The sequence below is a fragment of the Musca domestica genome, unplaced genomic scaffold (assembly GCF_030504385.1).
Source record: "Musca domestica strain aabys unplaced genomic scaffold, Musca_domestica.polishedcontigs.V.1.1 9, whole genome shotgun sequence".
NCBI classification, from domain to species: domain Eukaryota; kingdom Metazoa; phylum Arthropoda; class Insecta; order Diptera; family Muscidae; genus Musca; species Musca domestica.
Window position 1 is genome coordinate 7356811 of NW_026712435.1, and position 22287 is coordinate 7379097.

Here is a 22287-nt window from a genome sequence, read left to right on the forward strand (position 1 = left end):
AATGCAGAAAAATAAACAAACACAAACATGTACATACTGGGTTGGCAGCCGCTGGCCGAAACTGGAATCTTGTTGTTTCGGGTCAATCCGGTATCGTAGAACCCGCTGCCGTGGGATTGGGGCCTATTTTATGATACCCTACACCACTTTGCTAATTTAGTAGAGCCCCACAAAACAATTAAAAGTTTTTATGGGAGAAGTCAATTATACGCTATGATTATAATTATAATTTAAAGTTCAAAGGACTAAATATGCCGAAGCATTTCCCCCAAATATTGTTGTTACAGAGTGCATATTACGGCTGCGGAGGACAATGATAGCAAATAGGATGAACAATATATATGGGAGCTATAGCTATATCTGAACCGATTTCGATCAAATTTGGCATACTTGTTTCCAGGCCTAATTTGGTTGTATGTGCAAAATTCCATATTATTCGGTCTGATATTACACGTTTGGCAAATCGGACGAAGATATATATGGGAGCTATATCTAAATTTTGACCGATTATCTGCAATTTCAATAGGGTTCGTCCTTGTGCCAAACAAATGATTTGTGCAAAATTTCATCTGGATAGGGCAATAAATGTGAACTGTACTTTGTTCACAAAAATATATGGACAGACGGACGGACGGGCACGCATAAATCGACTCAAAATGTGATTCTATGCAGATCATCAAAAGGAACTATGGGTCTATCTCGTTTCCTTTTGCCTGTTACAAATAAATGCTCAAAGACATAATACCCTGACCACCTTGTGGTGTAGGGTATAATAAATATATAAATATCTTTAAAATTCCTAGAACCGAGGTGTCTAGTTATTTAAGAACTATGCTAAAAAGAAGCGCTTAATATGAAATTTAATTAAAATCGATTAAAAGTGTTGGTCGGTAACTGCAAAAATGGGACCTCTTTGTGATTTTAACTGACGAACGTTTTCAAGAATGTATTTCGTGATCTTGTACATATCAAATTTTAGCCTGATCGATTTACAGTCGGAGCTATTTGGACATTTTTTAAGCATTCTTAATATTTTGCAAATATCTTTGGTCCTCTTCTGTGGACTTCAACTTAAACTTTTTTATAAAAGGATTTATACCTTCCGATTCATAAATGTGGGCTATGTGACACTGTGAACCAGTATTGAACCTCTATATATATAATTTTTATACCCTCCGCCATACGTAGTGTTTTTAGGCTTACCTTTTTTGCCTGTTTAAATTATAAGAGATATATTTTTTTGTTTCAGTTTTAGTTCAGTCTTTTATTTAGATTTTTGGGGTAGTGCAATTTAGTTTAAGTAGTATTATTTTGGATAATTTATATTTGGGTTTTAATTCACAAAGTTTTATTTTAATAGATGTTAAGTTTTAAGTTAAATAGTTTTAATTCATTAGTTTATAATTTTTAGCACATAAGTTATATAGTTTCACAATTTATTTTTCACTTTTTAATATTAACAATGTTCTTGGTTTTTTTGTAGTGTTGATTAAATGTTCACTGTTTTTTTTTGTAAAATTACAAGATTATTAGGTTTTGTTCACTAACACTTGTCACACGGGGGGGAACTTGTTTTCGCGACGGTAATTACATGAGAACTGATTATTGCCAAATTTGCATCGTCACATCAAACCTGTTTTGGCTGTTGACGATGCTTAGTTATTAGAATTCAGCATTGGAATTTACCGGTGGCTGCATAAATGTATGTGTGTATGTGTATGTATTCACATTATTTACATCATTTTGTTATGATGCCATTTATGCGGCCGCCGGTAAATGCCCAACCAACAGTGTTGGGCAAATTAATAGCAATATTATGAACATTTTCTGGGCCCCGAATGACAAGTGTAAGTATTCATTTCTAATATACCATAAGGATCTTCGGTCTTCAGTTCCTCGGCATGTTCTTGATTGGTCCAGCAAACATGTAGCCCAGTTGTGTGTTGTAGGCCAGGACATCTCCAATTCCAGCTGCTGTACACCCATCTTTCCTTATGGCGGAGTACGTGTCCGCTCCCAGTTCCACATCGATCGGACTATTTCCTCTGGGATCAGGGTCAGCCAAGGCGTAGCTCGTGAAGCATCTAGTGGGGTCTTCAAGTATTGGGTCCGAGTAAATGCGTCTTGGGAGATCTTCGATAATTACGGCATTTACCTTCAGACTCCAAGTACTGTTCGTGCGGCGGGGCGAAACTGTGAAGGTGGTGAATCGCTCCCCTTTGTACTCTCGCGACTGCAGACCCAGGCGACGGAACGCGGCATATGAAATCTTGGACATCGTCGCAGATTGGCTAATAATGGCTCGCAGCATACTAAAACCCTCCATGCCCTCGGCCGTTATGCGTACCATCGCTGTTGGTACAAACACCAAATCCCATGCGAAGGCTGGGGTTGTAATGGCCTCGATGTTGAGGGATACCTCGTCCAACTGAGACGCCCCGTGCAGTAAGGTATGGTGCCGGTCGTTGCATCTCCGGCAACCAGTCAAAGACGGGCAGTCGGGGGCCAAATGACTTCTCGCCAGGCAATTACGGCAATATCCCCGACGCTCCACGGTCTCATACCGCTGGAAGGGCGTCTGTCTGCGGAATCGTTCACAGGCACTGAGGGCATGGTCATCTTGGCATAGCCCACATGAATACTGCCAGTAACTTGGTCTTTCTTGACGTTGGCGGGGTCTTGCGTCGGATCGGCTTCGTTGACGTCTTTCAGGGGATGTGGAACTGGGACGATGGATTGGCCGTATGGGTCGATTGGCGCTTCTTGCTGTTGGACGGGCAGGTGAGTCTGGGCTACGGTTGCGATCGTCCAGACGGCAGTCCTGGTTGGGCAAGTAAGCGGCCATATCTGAAAAGAAATTAAGGCGAGTACTAAATTCTTTTTTGAGTGGGAATCCGACTAGTCAGTCGGAAAACAATTTGACAATTTTTGTAATGGGTCTGCTAATGTTGCCACTTGCCGTCCGTATGTCTACAACCCTGGTATTTTGGTCACTACCTGGATGCGTTTTTTCGATACGACCTAACTTCCATTCATGCGGAGCCAATCTATCATCTTTTACGACAACTAAATCTCCTTCTTTGATATTCTCTTTTTCATATTTCCATTTAGTTCTTCTGTGAAGTTCGTGAAGATATTCTAACTTCCATCTGTTACAAAAATATTGCGAAATAACTTTGAGTCTTTTCCAACGATTGACTAAGCTTAAATCTGTGTCTGAAATGTCTGGTTCAGCTGGGGTAAGAATAGGTGTTCCTATTAAGAAATGACCAGGTGTCAAAGGGGAAAGGTCGTTTGGGTCGTCGCTAGCAGGACTTAAGGGTCGTGAGTTAAGACAGCCTTCAATTCTTGATAAAATAGTTGTGAATTCTTCAAAAGTGAAATTCATTTTTGGGATACTTTTTCGTAAATGGATTTTAAATGATTTGACGCCAGCTTCCCACAAGCCGCCCATGTGCGGAGCACCAGGAGGAATAAATTTCCAAGTAAGATTTTGAGTGAAATTATTTTGAATTGTGCTATTTTGAATATTCTTCATGAAAGCTAATCTATCTCGCTTTAGTAGATCAACCGCTCCCACAAAGTTAGTTCCGTTGTCCGAAAATATACAAGACGGACAACCTCGCCGACTAATAAACCTAGAAAAAGCGGCAAGAAAGGCATATGTCGACAAATCGCTTGTGGGTTCTAAATGTATAGCCTTAGTGGCGAAACAAACAAACAGGCACACGTAGCCTTTTGTAATAAAGCAGGCTCTTCCTGAATAACTTTTAATGTTAAAGGGTCCTGCAAAATCTACCCCTGTGTTTGTAAAGGGTCGAGAAAGAAAAGTGCGTTCGGGTGGTAGCGAAGCCATTATTTGAGTTTGGGTTTGTTTTTTGTGAATTAAGCAGATTCGACATTTTCGTATGGTTTGTTTGATAAGCGACTTGAGTCCAAATATCCAGAATTCGGACCTTAATACTCGGGTCATTAATTGATTACCCCCGTGTAAAGTAATCTTATGAGTGAATTCGACTAATAATTTGCTAAGTTTTGCGCCATGTGGTAATATTATTGGGTGACGTTCGCTATAGGTAAGGGCTGGCGATTGTACCAATCGGCCATTTGCTCTAATAATACCCTTTGAGTCTAGAAACGGGTTGAGTGTCAAGAGAGGACTTGAAGGAGAAATTTGAGTCTTTTTCATAAGTGAGTTGTATTCGTCTGCATATACGAATTTCGGGGTACGAATTATGCAAGATCGTTTTCCATCTTGGATTTCATCTGAAGTAAGGTCTTTTGATGAGGTTCGTCGGTGTTGCCTATTTGCTCCAGTATTTTTCCAGAGTCTTAGGGCATATGCGTATGATCGATAAACTTTAGATAAAGAGGAGAAATTTTTTAAAGGATCATCTCCTTCAGCGAAAAGAGTCATAACTTTTGCCGTTTTGGCTTCCAAATTTGTGTCATTTGGGATCTCATATGATGGCCAACGGTCTTTTTGCATTCTGAGCCATTGAGGTCCCTGCCACCAGAGATCACTAGTCTTTAGCTCTGCAGGCGAACATCCACGGCTCGCAATATCAGCTGGATTATTTTCCGAATCAACATGTCTCCAATTTTCTTGTCCAACATTATCAGCAATTTCCGAGACTCTATTTCCAACAAATGTGCTCCAATGACAAGGAGGCTTTTTTAACCATGCTAAGACGATGGTAGAATCGGTCCAAAACTGTGTCGAATATTTTGATATCTGTAGGCTATTTACAATGGATTTTGCTAACTTTGATAGTAATACTGCCCCGCATAACTCGAGTCTGGGTATTGATAATTTTTTAATTGGAGCGACACGAGTCTTTGCTGCTAGCAAGAATGTATGTGTGGTATGGTCAGTATTTTCCACCCGAATATAAAGAGTGGCTCCATATGCGCTTTCTGATGCGTCACAAAATCCATGAATCTCTACAGAACCATCTAGCGTGTATTGAATCCATCGAGGAACTCTGAGATATTCAATATCTTTGCTATTTTTGACAAAATTGTTCCAGTTCATTTGTGTTATTGGCTTTAATTGATCATCCCAGTCAATTTTGTCTAGCCAGATTTGTTGCATTATTAACTTAGCTACGACAACTACCGGTGCCAGCCATCCACATGGGTCAAACAATTTGGCTATCGTTGATAAAACTTCTCGTTTTGAAGATACATTTTTATTTTCCATTGAGGGTGGTGTAAACGAAAAATAATCGCCTGAGATATTCCATCGAATTCCAAGGGTCTTAGTTGAAGCATCTTCGGAAATGTCTAGCCAGTTGAGTGGTAGCAAATGTTCATGTGGAATATCTTGTATTATTTTTCGATCATTTGATGCCCATTTCATTAGTGTAAAACCGGCAGAGTCTAAAGCAGCAGTTAATTCTTTTCGAGCTTTTATTGATTCATCTTCAGTGTGACCGCCAGCTAATACATCATCAACATACAAATTATTCAAAATTATATTTGCGGCTCTAGGGTATGATTCTTTTACATCTTCTGCTAGTTTAAGAAGAGTTCTCAATGCTAAATATGGTGCGCAGTTAACTCCAAATGTAACTGTTAGCAGCTCATAATCTTCTACTGGGTTTTCCGGAGACTTTCTAAAGAGAATTCTTTGATATTTCGTTTGCTTTGAATCCAAAAGTATTTGGCGATACATCTTTGTTATATCTGCATTGAAGGCATATTTAAAAAATCTCCATTTTAGAATTTGTAGTACCAAATCTTGTTGTAAAATGGGTCCCGGAAACAATATGTCATTGAGACTTGTTTTGTTTGATGATGGGCAAGAAGCATTGAAGACGACTCTTAACTTTGTCGTGATTCGATCTGGCTTAATTACTGCATGATGTGGTAGATAATAATTTGGCATTTTATCTATTTCATTCGGATTGATTTTCCTCATATGACCAAGTTCTAAGTATTCTAGTATTGAGGCATCATATTGTTCTTTGATCTCTGGTGTTTTCATAAGTTTTTTCTCCATTCTGTAGAATTGAGCTAGGGCGATGTTTCTGGAATTCCCCAATTCCTCGCATTTTTTGAATGGGAGAGTCACCACATATCTTCCATCCTTGTTCCGTATTGTTGTTTCAATGAAGTTTTGTTCACAAAATTGGTCTTCTTCTGACCGTAAAACTTTTTTAGGGGTCTCTTCCACCTCCCAAAAACGTGTAAGTACTTTCTCTATTGAAGTTGTATTTAGAAGTGATATTTGTTTTCGTTGAAGGATGCTTCCTGGTATGGGTCCTCCAACTATCCATCCAAATTTGGTTTTTTGTGTTAAAATTGATCCAAATGTTTTCATTGGAGTTCCAATTGTGAATATTAATGGTCCTATGTCCATTCCAATAAGTAAATCGATTGGTTGACTAACGTAAAATTTCGGGTCAGCCAGTTCTAATGCTGTTACATCTCGAAGTTGTGATTCATCTAAGTTTTGTGGTGGTAGATTTGAAGGTAAGTTCTTTAAAACTGGAGCCCAGACTTCCAGTTTAAAGCTAGGGTCGTATTTGGATCTCATAGTGAACAAGCAAGATTTTGTTGAAGTCTCAGAAACAAATTGACTTAAGCCAGTGACATGAACTAAGTTATTCCGTGTAGGCAACTTCAAAAAGTTTTTCATCTTTTCCGAAATAAAGGTGGATTGTGATCCTGAGTCTATTAGAGCTCGGGCATCGTAAAGTTGTCCTTTGGTTTCAATTTGTACTATTGCTGTGAAGAGTAGTGTTCCTCCAGATTGTCGCTCACAAATTTGCTTATCTTGGAGGGTCAAAGTAGTAATAGTAGTTGGTTCTAGGTTTGTAGTGGACTGTATTTGATTTGTAAGAGCGGCAGCACTAGTACTAGGTCGTGCTTCCACTCGAGCTAGGTATGAGTTAGTTGTTTGGGTTTCCGTTCCCTTGTGTAACAAAGTGTTGTGTTTCATAGTACAAATACGGCAGCCAAAGCGACTTTTGCAATCCTTTACTCCGTGATTTGATGACAAGCAATTGTAGCATAAGTGTGATGTTTTCACGATGTGAATTCTGTCATTCACACTCTTTTTCAAAAATTCGCTGCAATCTCTTATGAAATGATTTGATTTGCAGACTTGACAAGTTTGAGTATTTTTCTGTTTATTTTGTTGAGGTAATATTACATTAGTAGGTCTTCCTCCAAAGTTGTTTGTATTTTTTGAGACATTTGTCTGAAATGTTTTCAAAAATCTAGGCGTGTGATTGTTAGTTGGTTTTTGTTGAGCAAATTTCGATGTAGAGGGCTTTATGTTACCAACTGATTCCAAAGTTTTGAATTTGTTTGTTAAGAAAGCGTCAAACTGTTCCCATTTTGGAATTTGTTTACAATCGCTTAATGAGTTCTCGAATTCTTCTAAAAAGCCTCTAGGTAATTTTGTTGAACAAATGTATATTAAAATCGGATCCCATCCTTTAACGTCGACATCAAGTATCCCCAGTGTCTGAATGCTGCTATTTACCGTGCGTTGTAGTTTTTGAATAGAGTGACTTGATTCAGTAGAAACTCCAGGTAGATTAAAAAGTGTCTTGATTTCTTCATTAATTTGCATTCGTTTATTCTCGTAACGATCTGTGAGATTTTTCCATGCTAATGTAAATCCATCATTAGTTAGTGGGACATGTGAAATAATTTCTCTAGCTTCTCCTGCTGTCTTCTGCGTTAAATGGAATAATTTTTCGACATTGCTTAATTTTGAGTTGTTTATGTAAATTGCCGAAAATAGATCTCTGAAAGTCGGCCATTCTCTGTAACCACCTTTAAATGTGTCTGTATCGCATGGAGGTAGCCGCGATACGTTTGTGAAATCCACTTCCCTTCCTTGTTGTGACATCTCTGACTCTCTTTTCATTTTTTCCTGTGTCTTTTCATCCAAAATATTTTGAATTTGTCCATTTATTGAACTCAGCGCTTTTTTGTACGATCCCATGGTATCCATATAGTGCTTTCTCAGTTTATTTTTATCGATCGGCTTTCCTTCCTCTTCTGGAACATAATCCCGACAGTCTATGTAGGCTCTCTTGACCTGGTCCCATGCAGAATCCAACTCCATTCGTGTTGTTTCCAAAGTATGTACCGTGTCATCAGGTTTGGTTATTGAAAAAATTGAAATATAATCCAGAAGATCGTTGACGCAATTTGTGAATTTATCGCTTAACGTTTTATCCATTTTGAAAACTGAGCGTTAACCTTTACGAAATTTTGTTGGTTTACAAAAAAGAAAAGTTGCCCAATGAAAAGGACTAACTTGGTTTAGAATTTAAACTTTTATCCAAATTTTTATTTGTTAAAATGAGGATAAGTTTTTTTCTCAATAGTTGTCGACGAAAACGATCCTATTTTATTGGTTTGAGTCAAATTATATTTCGTTGCTTTCAATAATTAAAATTTTTTTTTTTTTTTCAAAAATTTTCTTTATATTTGACGCCGGACTGACTTGATTAAAAATGTTTGCTGGGTTACCAGAAGGGTCAAAATTTCGCCAAAATGAGCAAAAAGGAAAATAAAATCTCTTAAAGTCCACTTACAGGAGGATTTTATTTTTTCAATTCGACAAATAATCAAAAGTTTTTAAAACAAAAGTGTTTAAACGAGAATTGCAAAGCAGAAATTACCAGAGATGGTTTGCGCAGTAAACAATTTCTTCAAAAAAAACGAGAGTCTAATTTGATTGTCCACGAGAAGTTGAAAATTCCAAAAAATTTCAGAGAGTCCAAAAAAATTTCAACGAAGTAAAAATGTGTGTTGGGTTGTCAAAAAAATTTTTAATTTTTTGTTAAAATCACTTAATATCCTATGACAGGAGGATTTTATTTTTAAAAAGCCAATAACTTTGATTATTGCTTGTGAAAATTTGTCTGATTCAACAAATTTTCTAAATTCGCCAAATTTTTTCGATAAAATTCGCAACGAGAATTAGAGAAAATTATGTATGTATAAATCCAAATATTTCAGCAGAAATATTTCAAACAAATAATTTGGGTCAAAAAATTCAAAAATTTGAGCAAAAATTTCCAAAAAATTGATTTGGGTCAAGGTCCAAATATTTCAGCAGAAAATTTTATGTCCCAGCAGAATATTGCAAAAGAAAATAATTTGGGTCAAAATCCAAATATTTTCAGCAAAAAATTCAAGAAAGTGTAAAAAATGTCAATGAAGAAATTTTTCCCAAAAAGTTGTCGTGTTATGTGTCACAAAATCAAAAAAAGTTTACCAGCAAAATATTTCTGCGAAAAATGCAAGAAATTAATTTTGGGTCACAGAAAAATTTTTAAGCTCCTTAGAGCAATAGATATTGTGCTAAATGGGAAAAAAGGTTAAAATTAGAATAAAAATAAAAATTGTAAATATATGGGATCGATTTTATGTCTGTCCACCAGACTCCGATATAAAATTTGTTCTCCAAAATTTCAAAAAAAATTGTAGTTGAAGTTTCAAATGTATGTCTGTCCACCAGACGCTTGCTTGTTTGCCATTTTTTTCTCCAAAAATTTCAAATACGTTTGTAGGTTTTGTATAACATGTATGTCTGTCCACCAGACGCTTGCAAAAATTTCAAAAAAAATTTAGGTTATTTTTTGTCTGTCCACCAGACGCTATTTTTTAAACGGGTTTTATTTACTCGTTTATGTATTCGGGTGACGCCAAATTTTTCCAAAAAATATGGCGATTATATATTGCAAGTGACGCTTTTTTTTTCCAAAAAATTGTATATAGTTTTTGCAATATGGCGTTTATATGTTTGCCAAGTTTAGTGACGCCAAGTTTCCAAAATTAAAAGCTTATGTATTTGTGTCAATATGGCGCTTATGTATTCGCCTGAACTCCACGTTCAGAAAATTCCAAAATTTTTAGTATATATGTATATTTGTATATGGCTGAAAATTCCCGCTATTTTTGAAAAAATATGTGTCTGTCTGCTTTTTTCCCGGGTCAATAGCCAAATGTCCGTCCACAAAAATGGCTCCAAATGGAAAATTTCGTTCACTGTGTCAGAGTGGGCAACTAGCAGCTTTGAATATGTGTCAAAGTTATCTTGCCAAATATGGGAATATGCGGGTCAATGCAAATATTGAAAATTTGCCTGCTCCCGAAATGCCCTTTTGTGTCAAAAAAGAAAATTTCACGAGTACTCACTTTGATCTTGGGTTTTGGGTCTCGGTTGTTGTTGTTGTTGTGCTGCGTGTGTCCGTCCTACTGCTGGCTCCAAAATTCTCCTTGTTGTGGTTGTTTTTTGTGTCACTGTATATTGTCTTTCGTGTATCACTGTGTATAGTCTCTTTTAAAAAAATTTTAATGTCACTTCTGTTGTAAATTTTTTTTGTAAATTGTATTTTTTTTTAAATTGAAGAAAAAAATTAATTTTTCTACAATTTTAAAAATTTTATTTTTTGTAGCACTGTGTAGCTTCACTTTTGTTGCACTGTGCAAAGTCTATTTTTTATTAATTATTTATTTTTTTCTCAATTTTCTTCTTTTTTTTTTTTTAATTTAATTTTTTTTCTTTGCACTTATTTTTTACACCCACTGTTTTTCACTGTTCTTTTTTCTCACTGTTCTTTTGTTTGTCCGTCCACTCACAAATTGTTCTTGTTTTTTTTTTTTTTTTGTTTTTAATAACTTAAAAAACTTTCACTTTTTGATCCGGCTCTGGAGGACCAAATGTTTTTAGGCTTACCTTTTTTGCCTGTTTAAATTATAAGAGATATATTTTTTTGTTTCAGTTTTAGTTCAGTCTTTTATTTAGATTTTTGGGGTAGTGCAATTTAGTTTAAGTAGTATTATTTTGGATAATTTATATTTGGGTTTTAATTCACAAAGTTTTATTTTAATAGATGTTAAGTTTTAAGTTAAATAGTTTTAATTCATTAGTTTATAATTTTTAGCACATAAGTTATATAGTTTCACAATTTATTTTTCACTTTTTAATATTAACAATGTTCTTGGTTTTTTTGTAGTGTTGATTAAATGTTCACTGTTTTTTTTTGTAAAATTACAAGATTATTAGGTTTTGTTCACTAACACTTGTCACACGGGGGGGAACTTGTTTTCGCGACGGTAATTACATGAGAACTGATTATTGCCAAATTTGCATCGTCACATCAAACCTGTTTTGGCTGTTGACGATGCTTAGTTATTAGAATTCAGCATTGGAATTTACCGGTGGCTGCATAAATGTATGTGTGTATGTGTATGTATTCACATTATTTACATCATTTTGTTATGATGCCATTTATGCGGCCGCCGGTAAATGCCCAACCAACAGTGTTGGGCAAATTAATAGCAATATTATGAACACGTAGTATGGAGGGTATATTAAGTTCGTCATTCCGTTTGTAACTCATAGCAATAATCATTTTAGATATGACAAAGTAAAAGTATTCTTAATGAACGTAAAATTTTAAGACGATTTAGCCCTGTCCGTCTGTAGGTCTGTTGTAATCACGCTAGAATCAAAATGATAGGAAGCGACAATTTTGCACAGATCAGTCTTTTGTCTGCAGGCAGGTCAAGTTCGAAGATGGGTTATATCGGTCCACGATATCGTATAGGCCACATACAAGGGTACCATCACAGATTTTTTGGCGATTTTCCCAATTCGTTCCAAATGGTGGAGGGTATTAAAAGTTCGAACTTACTACTTTTTTACTTGTTATACCCTCCACCATTCTATGGAGGGTATATTAACTTTGTTATTCCGTTTGTAACTCCTCGAAATATTCATTATAAACCCTACAAAGTATATATATTCTGGATCAGCGTAAAATTCTAAGACGATATAGCGTCCGTCTGTATGTTGTAATCATGCTATCTTTCGAACGAATTGAGATAGAAGGCTAACATTTTGCATTTATAATAGTTCACCAGTAGGCAGGTTAAGTTCGTAAACGGGTCATGTCGTATAGCCCCCATATTACGGTACATCTCGATATTCGGAATATTTATGATTTTAGCGACATTATTTACCGGAATTATTTCAAATTTCATAATTAAGTTCGTAATGGGTACTACAGCCTATGACAAAAATTTGTGTATGCAAGTCTATTTCTTCATATAGCCCCCATATAACGGTACCACCCGATAGTCGGTATTTTGATGATTTCAGCAGCATTATTTCCGGAATTATTTAAAATTTCGTATTTGAAGTTCGTAATGGGAACTACAGCCTATGACAAAAAGTTTTGTATGCCGAACTTAACTGAATTTTTACTTGTTTTATATACACAAATTTTTTTATATATTCATTTTTATTGCAAAGTTTCAAAGGAACGTCTTTAATATGACCATTCCCATAGAGTCTTTATACCCTCCACCATTCTATGCAGGGTATATTAACTCTGTCATTCCCTTTGTAACTCCTCGAAATATATATTTTCTTGATCAGCGTAAAATTCAAAGTCGATTTAGCCGATTTAGCGTCTGTCTGTCCGTCTGTCTGTTGTAATCACGCTATCTTTCGAACAAATTGAGATAGAAGGCTAAAATTTTGCACACGTGTTTATTTTTCCAGTAGGCAGGTTAAGTTCGTAAATGGGCCATGTAGGTCCACGTTTTCATATAGCCCCCATAAATAAGTACCTCCCGATATTCGGTATTTTGTTGATTTTAGTGACTTTATTCACCGCAATTGTTTCAAATTTGGTATTTGAAGTTCGTAATGGATTCTACAGACTTAGACAGAAATGGAACATGTAGGTTCATGTCTTTGTATAGCCCCCATATAGCGGTACCTCTGATATTCGGTATTTTGATGATTTAAGCGTCAATTTTTATCGGAATTGTTTCAAATTTGGTATTCGAAGTCCGTAGTGAATACTACATTCTATGACAGAAAAGAGTCTGTGCAGGTCCACGTCTTTGTATAGCCCCATATAACATTACCTCCCTCTATTCGAAATATTGAAGATTTTAGCGACATTATTTACCGGAATTGTTTCAAATTTAGTATTTGAAGTCTCTAATGGATACTACAGCCTAAGACAGAAAGTGGACCAAGTAGGTCCACGTCTTCGTATAGCGCCCATATGACGGTACCTCCCGAAAATCGGATCTTTGTTAATTTTAGCGACATTATTCACCGGATTTCTTTGAAATTTGGTATTTGAAGTTCGTAATGGATACTACAGCCTTTGACGAAAAATTGTCCGTGCAGGTCCACGTCTTCGTATAGCCCTCATATAACGATACCTCCCGATATTCGGTAGTTTGATGATCTTAGCGACATTATTAACCAGATTTTTTCTTCAAGTTTAGTATTTGAAGTTCGTATTGGATACTACAGCCACGTTTTATAACTCCCATGGTACTTCCCTATATTCGGTATTTTGATGATTTTAGCTACATTATGAACATATTTTTTTTAAGTTTCGCTTTGGAATATTGTAATAGCTAATGACAAAAGCTGCCTATGCAGGTCTACGTCCTCGTATAGACCCTAATATACGGCTACATTCAATATTATTAAGATTTTAACAAATTTCTTTTTTTTTTTTTTTTTTTTTTGAAAATTGCCATGTTTGTTCCAAATGGTGGAGGGTATTCAAAGTTCGGCCCGGCCTTAACTTACAGCTTCTTTACTTGTTCAGTATTAAATTAAAGCCATGAGGCTGGAAAATGTCGTTAGGATATTTGGACGAAACTAAATACAGAAAATATACACTTATTAGAAAGCGAAGGTGCGATACAAGTGAATGTGCAAAATGTCCTCATTCATCATAAGTATTGTGTCACTTACACTGAAAAAAAAAATGCTTCGTTGTATCAATGTTTTGTTGATTTTTTTCATTGATGCAATGAAAATCTACATTAATATAATAAATATTTTGTTCATGCAATAAAAACTTACGATGCTTTTAAATTCAATGATTTTTGGTTTCATTGATTATATGAAACGGATTTCATTAATGTTAAGAAACTACTTATTTTTACAAAATTCAGTAAAAAAAATGTGAATATAGAAATGATACATAATAGCGCTGTCTTATACAAACAAATACGCCACCAAAGTATTTACAATTAGAGTAAAATTGTGATAATTGTTATATTTAATGAAGCAGTCTCATGAAATGGATGAAACGTTACGTTATGGAGTTCGTTCTTAGACCAAACAAATGATACAGGGGACATTTCATCTCAATTTGACAATAAAGGCGATCTGCATTTTGTTCATAAAAATACATGGGCAGGCGGTCAGATTTACTGACATGCATAAACCGACTTAGAACGTGATTTTATAAAAATCATCCAAGAAAGTAGGGTTAATCTCACGTAGTTCTACCTGTTACAATCAAATGCACAATGGCAAATTACCCTCTACCACAGTGTGGTGTAGATATTAAGAAGAGTAAAAAACAGCAAAGTTCGGCCGGACCAAATTTTTAATAAACTCCACATTTTCATTTCACTGAATCAAGGAAGAATTTTCATTATATTAATGAACAATTTCGTTAATTTTACATTAATGAAACTCATTGAAACTTTTTTCATTTATTCAATGAACCTCTACGTTTCTTCAAAATCAATAACAAATCTCATTGACGGAACGTAGGATTTCATTTATGGTATGAAGCTTTTTCTTTCAGTGTACGCTGCTACCAGACGATAAGGTTTTCACATATGTGCTGTCAATCCTAGTATGCCTGTGTATTTCGGTGCGTATGTCAAAATTGGCATTTTACATGTGACTCATAATTCTTGTTATCACACACTTACATATGTTTTTTATAACCTTTGGTTACTTTGTGATTATATTGTATTTTCTAAAATATTATAATACTTCATGGACCGCAAAACTAATTTGAGCGCTCCATTAAAATTTTCAAACAACAAACAACACTTTTGATTAAATTATATTATTCCGATGAAAATAAGACTCGTTGGGATCGACATATGTACTTTATGTACTTTACACATGTATATACATGATGTGTGCAACTTCTACATATTTAAAATGTTACACTAAACTTGTAAAATCCTTATCGTCTGATAGCAGCTTTAAAAAAAGGTTTGCTTTTTGAAGGAGGAAATTTATAAGGTTACAACCTATATGGGGAAAATTTGTAAATTATTATGTTTTTAGAAATATGCATTAAACACTAATCTATGGACCAGCAAAGTGGTCCGCTGTCAGCTAGTATCATATATACAATGCTCACAGTCTGCTTTATTTTTGTACAAAACGTAATTACTGTAGCAATGAACTAACTAAATATTATTATTGTGCTTAAAAAATGATTTTTTAACAAAATAATAATTTTGGCAAAAGATTTTGTCATTAATCCCAAAGTGGATTATCAAAAGTCTGAAACCTATATCAATATCTCGTCGTTATTATTATTTTATTATTGTTTTGTTCGTTGTGAGACGCAGTTTTTGAGGAATAACCTATTAGTTTCCATGCAAAAGTTAGTTTATTTACATTATCCTGTAAGGGGCTATTCGATTCATGAGGCTCCCAATTGTTTTCGTAGTATAATAAGTGTTTTTATCAATATTTTTTGTGCGAAAAATATTTGTTTTACATAAAAATTGTGTTCAGTTTCAAAATTCAGATCATTTTCACTTCAAATTTCACGGTCATGGTTTTATTTTTGAGTGTGATATTCCCTAAACTTCATTTCATTTATGATACAGTTTTCGGGTGTCGTCAGCTTTCCAACTGCATGGATTCCCACGGTGCACCTAACGGCAACACCTTCACAGATGGAAAGAAATGCTGTTTTTTCAACATCGAGCATATCCATAAATTTAACTTTGCTTTCGCCAACCAAGCGAGCGTCGCATTTACACACGCTCATAATCACAACCACAACATCTGATTCGAAACAGTTCTTACAACGCCAACGAATAACAGTAATGGACAAAAGTCTTCTGATGTGAGTCTTCCTACTTGATATTAGAAAGTAAGAGGTTCGTAAAAATGGAGCGCTACACGATTGAATGAGTTCGTTTATTGGGTATTGGAGAGACAACATGAAAATGCTTATTTTGCCGATAAAATCATCATTGGATCTTTTTTATGAAAATGATGCAGGTCAAGCGCAAAAAGTCAGTGGTGCCCAGTATCGTGAAATGATAACCAGTTTTTTCTTGTCTAAATTTGAAGAAATGAATTTTGAGGGCATGTGGTTTCAGTAAGACGGCGCCACATGTCATACAGCCAGAGAAACAATTCAATTGCTACATCAGACATTTCCCGGTCGTGTTATTTCGCTCTTTGAAGACCAGAATTGACTGTCTAGATAGTGCGATTTTTTTCTAGCACTTTTACGTGAATAAGCCGACGGCCCACAAACGGAGATTAATTCAGGGAAGCATTCTATCGCTCTGAAATTTTGCTCAGACATTCATATTACCTCTAATATGATTGGCATTAAAAATGGGACATATCGGCCCACGTTTCGGTAAGGCCCCCATATAGCGTTACTTCCTGATTTTTGGTATTTTGAAGGTTTCGGCCACAATTTCAATCGCAATCATGAGTATCTTGACATTTTGATTTCTGAGCGGACAAAATCTCTCCCTGCTAAATTTTGTAAAGACAAATCCACTGTTAAGTATTGACCGTAAATAAAGGCACTTTATGTATTTTGGGAATTTCTCCCTGCAAAATATATAATGGTACTTCCTTATATTAGGTATTTTGATGGTTTCAGACAGAGCTTTTTACAAACTTATTATTTGGCATTTTATTTCCCAATAGATGGATGGAAATATTACAACAATTGTCTAAATTATCCAAAAATCAAAAATTTGAGTTAAGCCAGAAAAAATAATTTATCTTTTGTAAAACCTTCTAAATCTGAAGAAAAAAAATAGTACATATTTTTATGAGGAAAGGAATAATTATTAAAAAAACTATATGTACAAAATTGGCTGGCAATTAAGCCTTCCTATCTGAAATAGACTAAAACCTTATAATATATTTAGAAAAAAATCATCCTCCCTTACATCTCTCTTATTGTCTTAAATTGGATCATCAGCCAAAATTGAGGGTGAAATAAGTAACCTCACCACTGATTTTTTAAAGAGATTGAAGTACTTTTATGTATAGTTTTATATATAGTTTAGAATTCTTTTAGAAAGACCAAAAAAAAAACAAATAAAACAGAGAACAAGATCAAAGTACATTCACCGCAAAATCACCATTTTTTAAATTAAACAAAAACGGCAAAAAAGGGCACGAGTTTTTTGTTGATTATGAAAGATGACATTCCATACTAAAATACAAAATTAAAATTTTAAGACCTTCTCTATATTATTTTTTTAAAACTCTACATACTTTATGCATGTCAGTCCGTCCGTCCATGTATTCTTGTGAACAAAATGCAGGTCGCAATTTTTATCCGATTGAGATGAAATTTTGCAAACAACATTTGTATGGCCCAAGGACGAACCATTTTTAAATTGGTGATAATCGGATCAGATTTATATATAGCTCCCATATATCTTCAACCGATTTCGGGTTAATTGTGAACCAAATGGCCAATATAAGTCCTAATGACCTGAATTTTGGTACAGCCCACCGAATTCGGTCTAGAAGCAAGCACATCAAAATCGGTTTAGATATAGCTATAGCTCCCATATATATGTTTCATCAGATTTGGTGTTTAATTTCCTCATATTCGTAATATGCATTCGACAATAATGACATTTAGTATCAGATATCTTATAGAGCTCGGAAATACTTTTGCCAAATTTTATCGAGAACGGCAAATATTTTGATATAGCTCCCATATATATTCTCAATCCGATTTCAGGTTTATTGTGCAAATAATGGCTAATATCAGCCCAAATGGAGTAAATTTTGGGACGTACGTTTCCATTTTGTGCAACTCGGCTCCGATATAAATTTTTTAATATAATCATTCTCCAAGTGATATCATGTACTCGATAGCAATGTTATTTGACATAAAAGATTAAAATGTCTACGTCAAATTTAGTGAAAATCGGTTCAGGATTGGATATGCCTTCTATATATTAGTTCCCTCTTGAACCGAACTATAACTGCTCTAATGCCAAATGTTGATAGGTGGTATGATCTACTTCAAACAAATGCTTTTGTTACGTGAGCTTTTTAAATATGCCTAGTGGTGTATGGTATCATATAGTCGACCCCGCCCGACTTTTGATTTTTCCTTACTGTTTTTTTTTTTTTTTTTTTTTTTTTGAATTAATAAAAATAATTTTTGGAATGGTGTTTTCCCTTTGGAATATAGAACCAGGAAATGTTGTTGAAATGGATTTATTTTTCATAAATTGTTTCAGCTGAATTCTTTAAATTACAAATTCGATTTTTCTTTTGGCGTCCTGTTAATCTAATCTTTAGTGTTCATAATATTGTCCCATAGTGTATTTTTTGTCCAACACTTAAATATTCACTTAGTTTAGGTTGAAGTTCAATCTCTTCGTTTCACATTAAAATTTATGGCTGTCAACCCGAGATATTCATCCCATTATTAAAATATTCAAACAGGCACCGAAATTATTCACACGAACACACATACACACACACACACACACACACACACCGAAATCCATTCCTTCGTTTTTACTACATTTATGGAAATCAAATGTTACACGGTGGAAAAGTGGATGCTTGTTTTAATCGATATTTTATGGCCGTTTAAACTGATTTCTATTCTACTACCAAAAAACCGACGTCTACGAAAACAACAACAACACATATAGATGAAGATAGAAAACAACAAAAATGTTAAGGCCCAACAATTTAAATACATCCATAGTTCATAGCGATAACTAAAATCCAAGACATATCGAAGGTGAGGCATGCAGGAGACTATCACTGCGGGAAGGTAGACGCATTTGTTGTTTGGTTCTCTCCCTCATCATTAGACTAGAAACTTGGAGCCTGTCGCCACTTCATTTCTAATGCAGCATGTTTTAAACGAGGGAGTTTTCTCTTAGCTTCGCTTTACGACCCGAATGGAATGAAGAAGGCAACTTGTTAAGAAAAAGATCGTTAAAAACGAACTTAGATATTGATTTCGATAAGAGACTAGAAGCTGTTCGGCATCGACCTTTTTGCATTGCATTTGGGAGCTGAAGTTTCTCAAGAAGCATGCACTGTGCGTTCAAATAAGTCGTCAGAAATGCCTTAAATTTGGTGAGGAATCTCTCAGTTGTTTGGGCCATTGTTTTACTGAATTTAATGATCAGGTTGACATTAATGATTATGTCGGGATGAATGACGTCAATGGATTGTTTTTATTACACCGATATGGTTAATGTTAGTCTATAAAATGCTTATATATTTGGTGTCCTAAAATCGTTAACCCATCCTCGCCACTATGTTAGCCTGGTTATTATGACATTAACACTGAAGAATTCAATAAATATTAAGATTACATCAAATTGTGTTTTTGTGTCTTCATTTTTAATGTCATCTCTATTCGGCTCAGGTGACAATGAATCCACTTAAGAGATTTTTACAAAAAATAAATAAATAAAAAGACTTGTTTTGGGGCAAATAAACCTCCAGTAGTATGATGACTACAATTTGTTTTATCTTAAAATTCCAAAACTTATTCCCCAATAAAAGTCGTTCTGTGGCTAGCAATTGTCTGCAAAATAACAACTGAACTAGTTTCTTTCAACAAGGTTTCCCATCATTTTCAATATCCATTTATGAATATCCGTCGCAAATAACGCACAGACCATGCTTAGTTAAATTTTTGGATCATACGATCGAGTTCCAAATAAAAGAAAGACTTATATATAACTTCAATAAGGTCTTTCATCCGATTTTAAATGTATGCTTTCCAAAGCCCTAATAGGCACTCTATAGCAATGATAGTTGGTAGGAGAAATGACTTGCAGCATGGAAATACATTTGTCAAATTTGGTAGAAATCGAGATCGAGGCAAGGCTGCAGCCCTACCCTGGCATGATGAATGAAAAAAATCAATACAAATTCCAAATATTGGCTTTATGTATTGCTACGGAAAAACACTCGAGGTAATATTAGTTTCGTAAGTTTATTCTAAAATAACATTCATTTTCGATCATTTGTATTTGTAGCTCAAGCTTTTTTCAATATACTATGTCGACTTTAATAGTATTCTCAAGCCTACTTTAAAAAAAGTAAGCAAAGGCTATAGTCTTGCGGGGCCGACCATGTGATACCCTACAACACTACAATATGTTAGAAGCCCCCTTATGTCCAAATCCATTTTGGAAGATTTCGCCTTTGAAATTATGTCACGGAGCACTGCCCAGCTAAATATAATCCAATGGTCATCCAAAATGCTAGAATTCTTCCCTGTCCCTAACTCTCTTCTCAGGTGTATCAATTGGCTACTATTGTGTGATCAGGAAATGTTTTTCTGTTTTTGGTTCATTTGATCCCCTAAATATTTTGTGAAAATCAGCATAAAAAAGTCAGAAGTTCGCCTTTTATGTATTTCGGATATCGCCTGTAAGTAATATTGGTATTTTTTCACACAAAAGTAGTGGTCCATTCTACCCGCTGTCCTAACTCTAACTTCATGCGAGATTTCGTGTCTTTTGGTTTCTATTTGTGGCCTTTATAACGGCTGCAAAATCAGGCACATTTTTAGATGTTGGTCCATTTGCAACCTCTAAAAATATTGCGGACATCTTTGAAAACGATAGACCTAACTCTTCTGAGCTTAACCCTACCCTTGTGAAAATTTTCGTGAGGATCGGACCATAATTGCAATCTGTGTATAATAACACCAACCTGTGCTGTAAGTTGAAAAAATATTACAAAATATACATACACAATTGAAAAAATCGCATGCGATAAAAAATATGAAATAATAAAAAATGTCACAAAATTCTACAAAACCTATATTAACATCATTATTGGCGTCTTTTTATGCATTTTTTTATATTTTATACTTTTATGCCAAGAGAGCAACCTGATTTGAAAAAAAAATGTCAAAATCGGTCCAGCTATTCTTGAGATATAAGCATTCTAGCTAATATCCCCTTCCTTTGTATACATACATTGTATATATTTCGCTATATTTATCCCATATATTAACTATCGGCATCTATGTAACGGTCCGAATTGACCTGTTCGTATATTTGTGATTTCGCCGGGATTAAAAATATTCGCGGTTTAATGGAAAATTTGACTTTTATTTAACACAAATGTTATGGTCTATTTCACCCACTAAATATTATCCGTGATCATCCAAATTGGAAGGTTTCTGCCCAGCTCTAGCCCCATGCTAACTTCCGCTTCGATTGGTCTATAATTGCAAAAACAGGAAAATTTTCAGTTTTTTCGTCCATTTCAACTAAATATTATGCGATCATCTTCAAAAGAAATAGGGTTCTATTCTGTCCTTAAACCCAACTCCATTTTCAATTTCGTGAGGATCGGACCATAATTGCGACTTATAGAGTGATTACAAATTAATATGTCCGTCTGTCCATGTTAATTTGTAATCACTCTACAAGTCGCAATTATGGCCCGATCCTCACGAAATTGAAAATGACGGTTCGGCGAGATAGGAAGATCCATATATACTTTCATAATTTTTGGTCCAATCAAACTTATAATACCCCAAACACACAGTATTGTAGGGTATAAATATGCTCTATTCTGTCAAAACAAATACACAGTACATATTTATGTGGATACGTATTGTTCTGAAAAATAAAAACAAAACCATTTGAAATGTTTTCAAATTCATCAAGTGTTTGATAGTCATATTTAAAATTGCGGCTCAATGCAGCTTGTATATATGTTGCATATATGCATATATGTTTATAATTTAGCGTTATCTAAAATTCGAGGTAGCGAACACAAATATTCTGACTCCCCCTATGTTAAAATGGTTTGTACATCCGTTTTATCCAAATTCGCCAGGTCCATATCCTAGAGTATATCAACTTATAGCGTTGTAAAAATTGATATTTTCTTTAAATTCACCCAATTGTAATATTTTCCAATTACAAACATTCACATTTTGTGTATTATTCGATTCTATTTTCAATACACCAAATAAGAAATCATTCAACTTTGAAATTTTGTAGTTGTGTTGTGACATTTTTAACTTGTGTGGTGAAAAACTTCGACTGAGTACGTCCAAGTTTAGGTAACGCAGCCTTGTCGAGCTTTAAACTTTCAATTTCTTAAAAAGTTGAAATTGTTTAACTTGTTGTAAATATTAAAATCTCTGCATATAAATTTGATAGAAAATGCAGAGCTACCTATGCTTAAATAAATAAATATTATTATTTACTTTACATAACTCAAGA

The 22287-nt window shown here is 34.8% G+C and overlaps 1 protein-coding gene across 1 annotated transcript; it reads right to left on the reverse strand.

The window, feature by feature from the left end:
- Positions 1 to 1733: 1733 nt before the first annotated feature.
- LOC131806893 (uncharacterized) lies at positions 1734 to 10314 on the reverse strand. Its single transcript, XM_059131738.1, has 2 exons — positions 10171 to 10314; positions 1734 to 2847 (listed from the first exon to the last, which is right to left on the reverse strand). Exon 2 carries the CDS (start codon positions 2843 to 2845, stop codon positions 1889 to 1891), a length of 957 nt encoding a protein of 318 aa, XP_058987721.1. The 5' UTR covers positions 2846 to 2847; positions 10171 to 10314; the 3' UTR covers positions 1734 to 1888.
- Between the last annotated feature and the right edge of the window lie 11973 nt (positions 10315 to 22287).

Excerpts from the sequence above, each read along its gene's own strand:
- LOC131806893 (XM_059131738.1), bottom strand. The coding sequence starts at position 2,845 with ATGGCCGCTTACTTGCCCAACCAGGACTGCCGTCTGGACGATCGCAAC.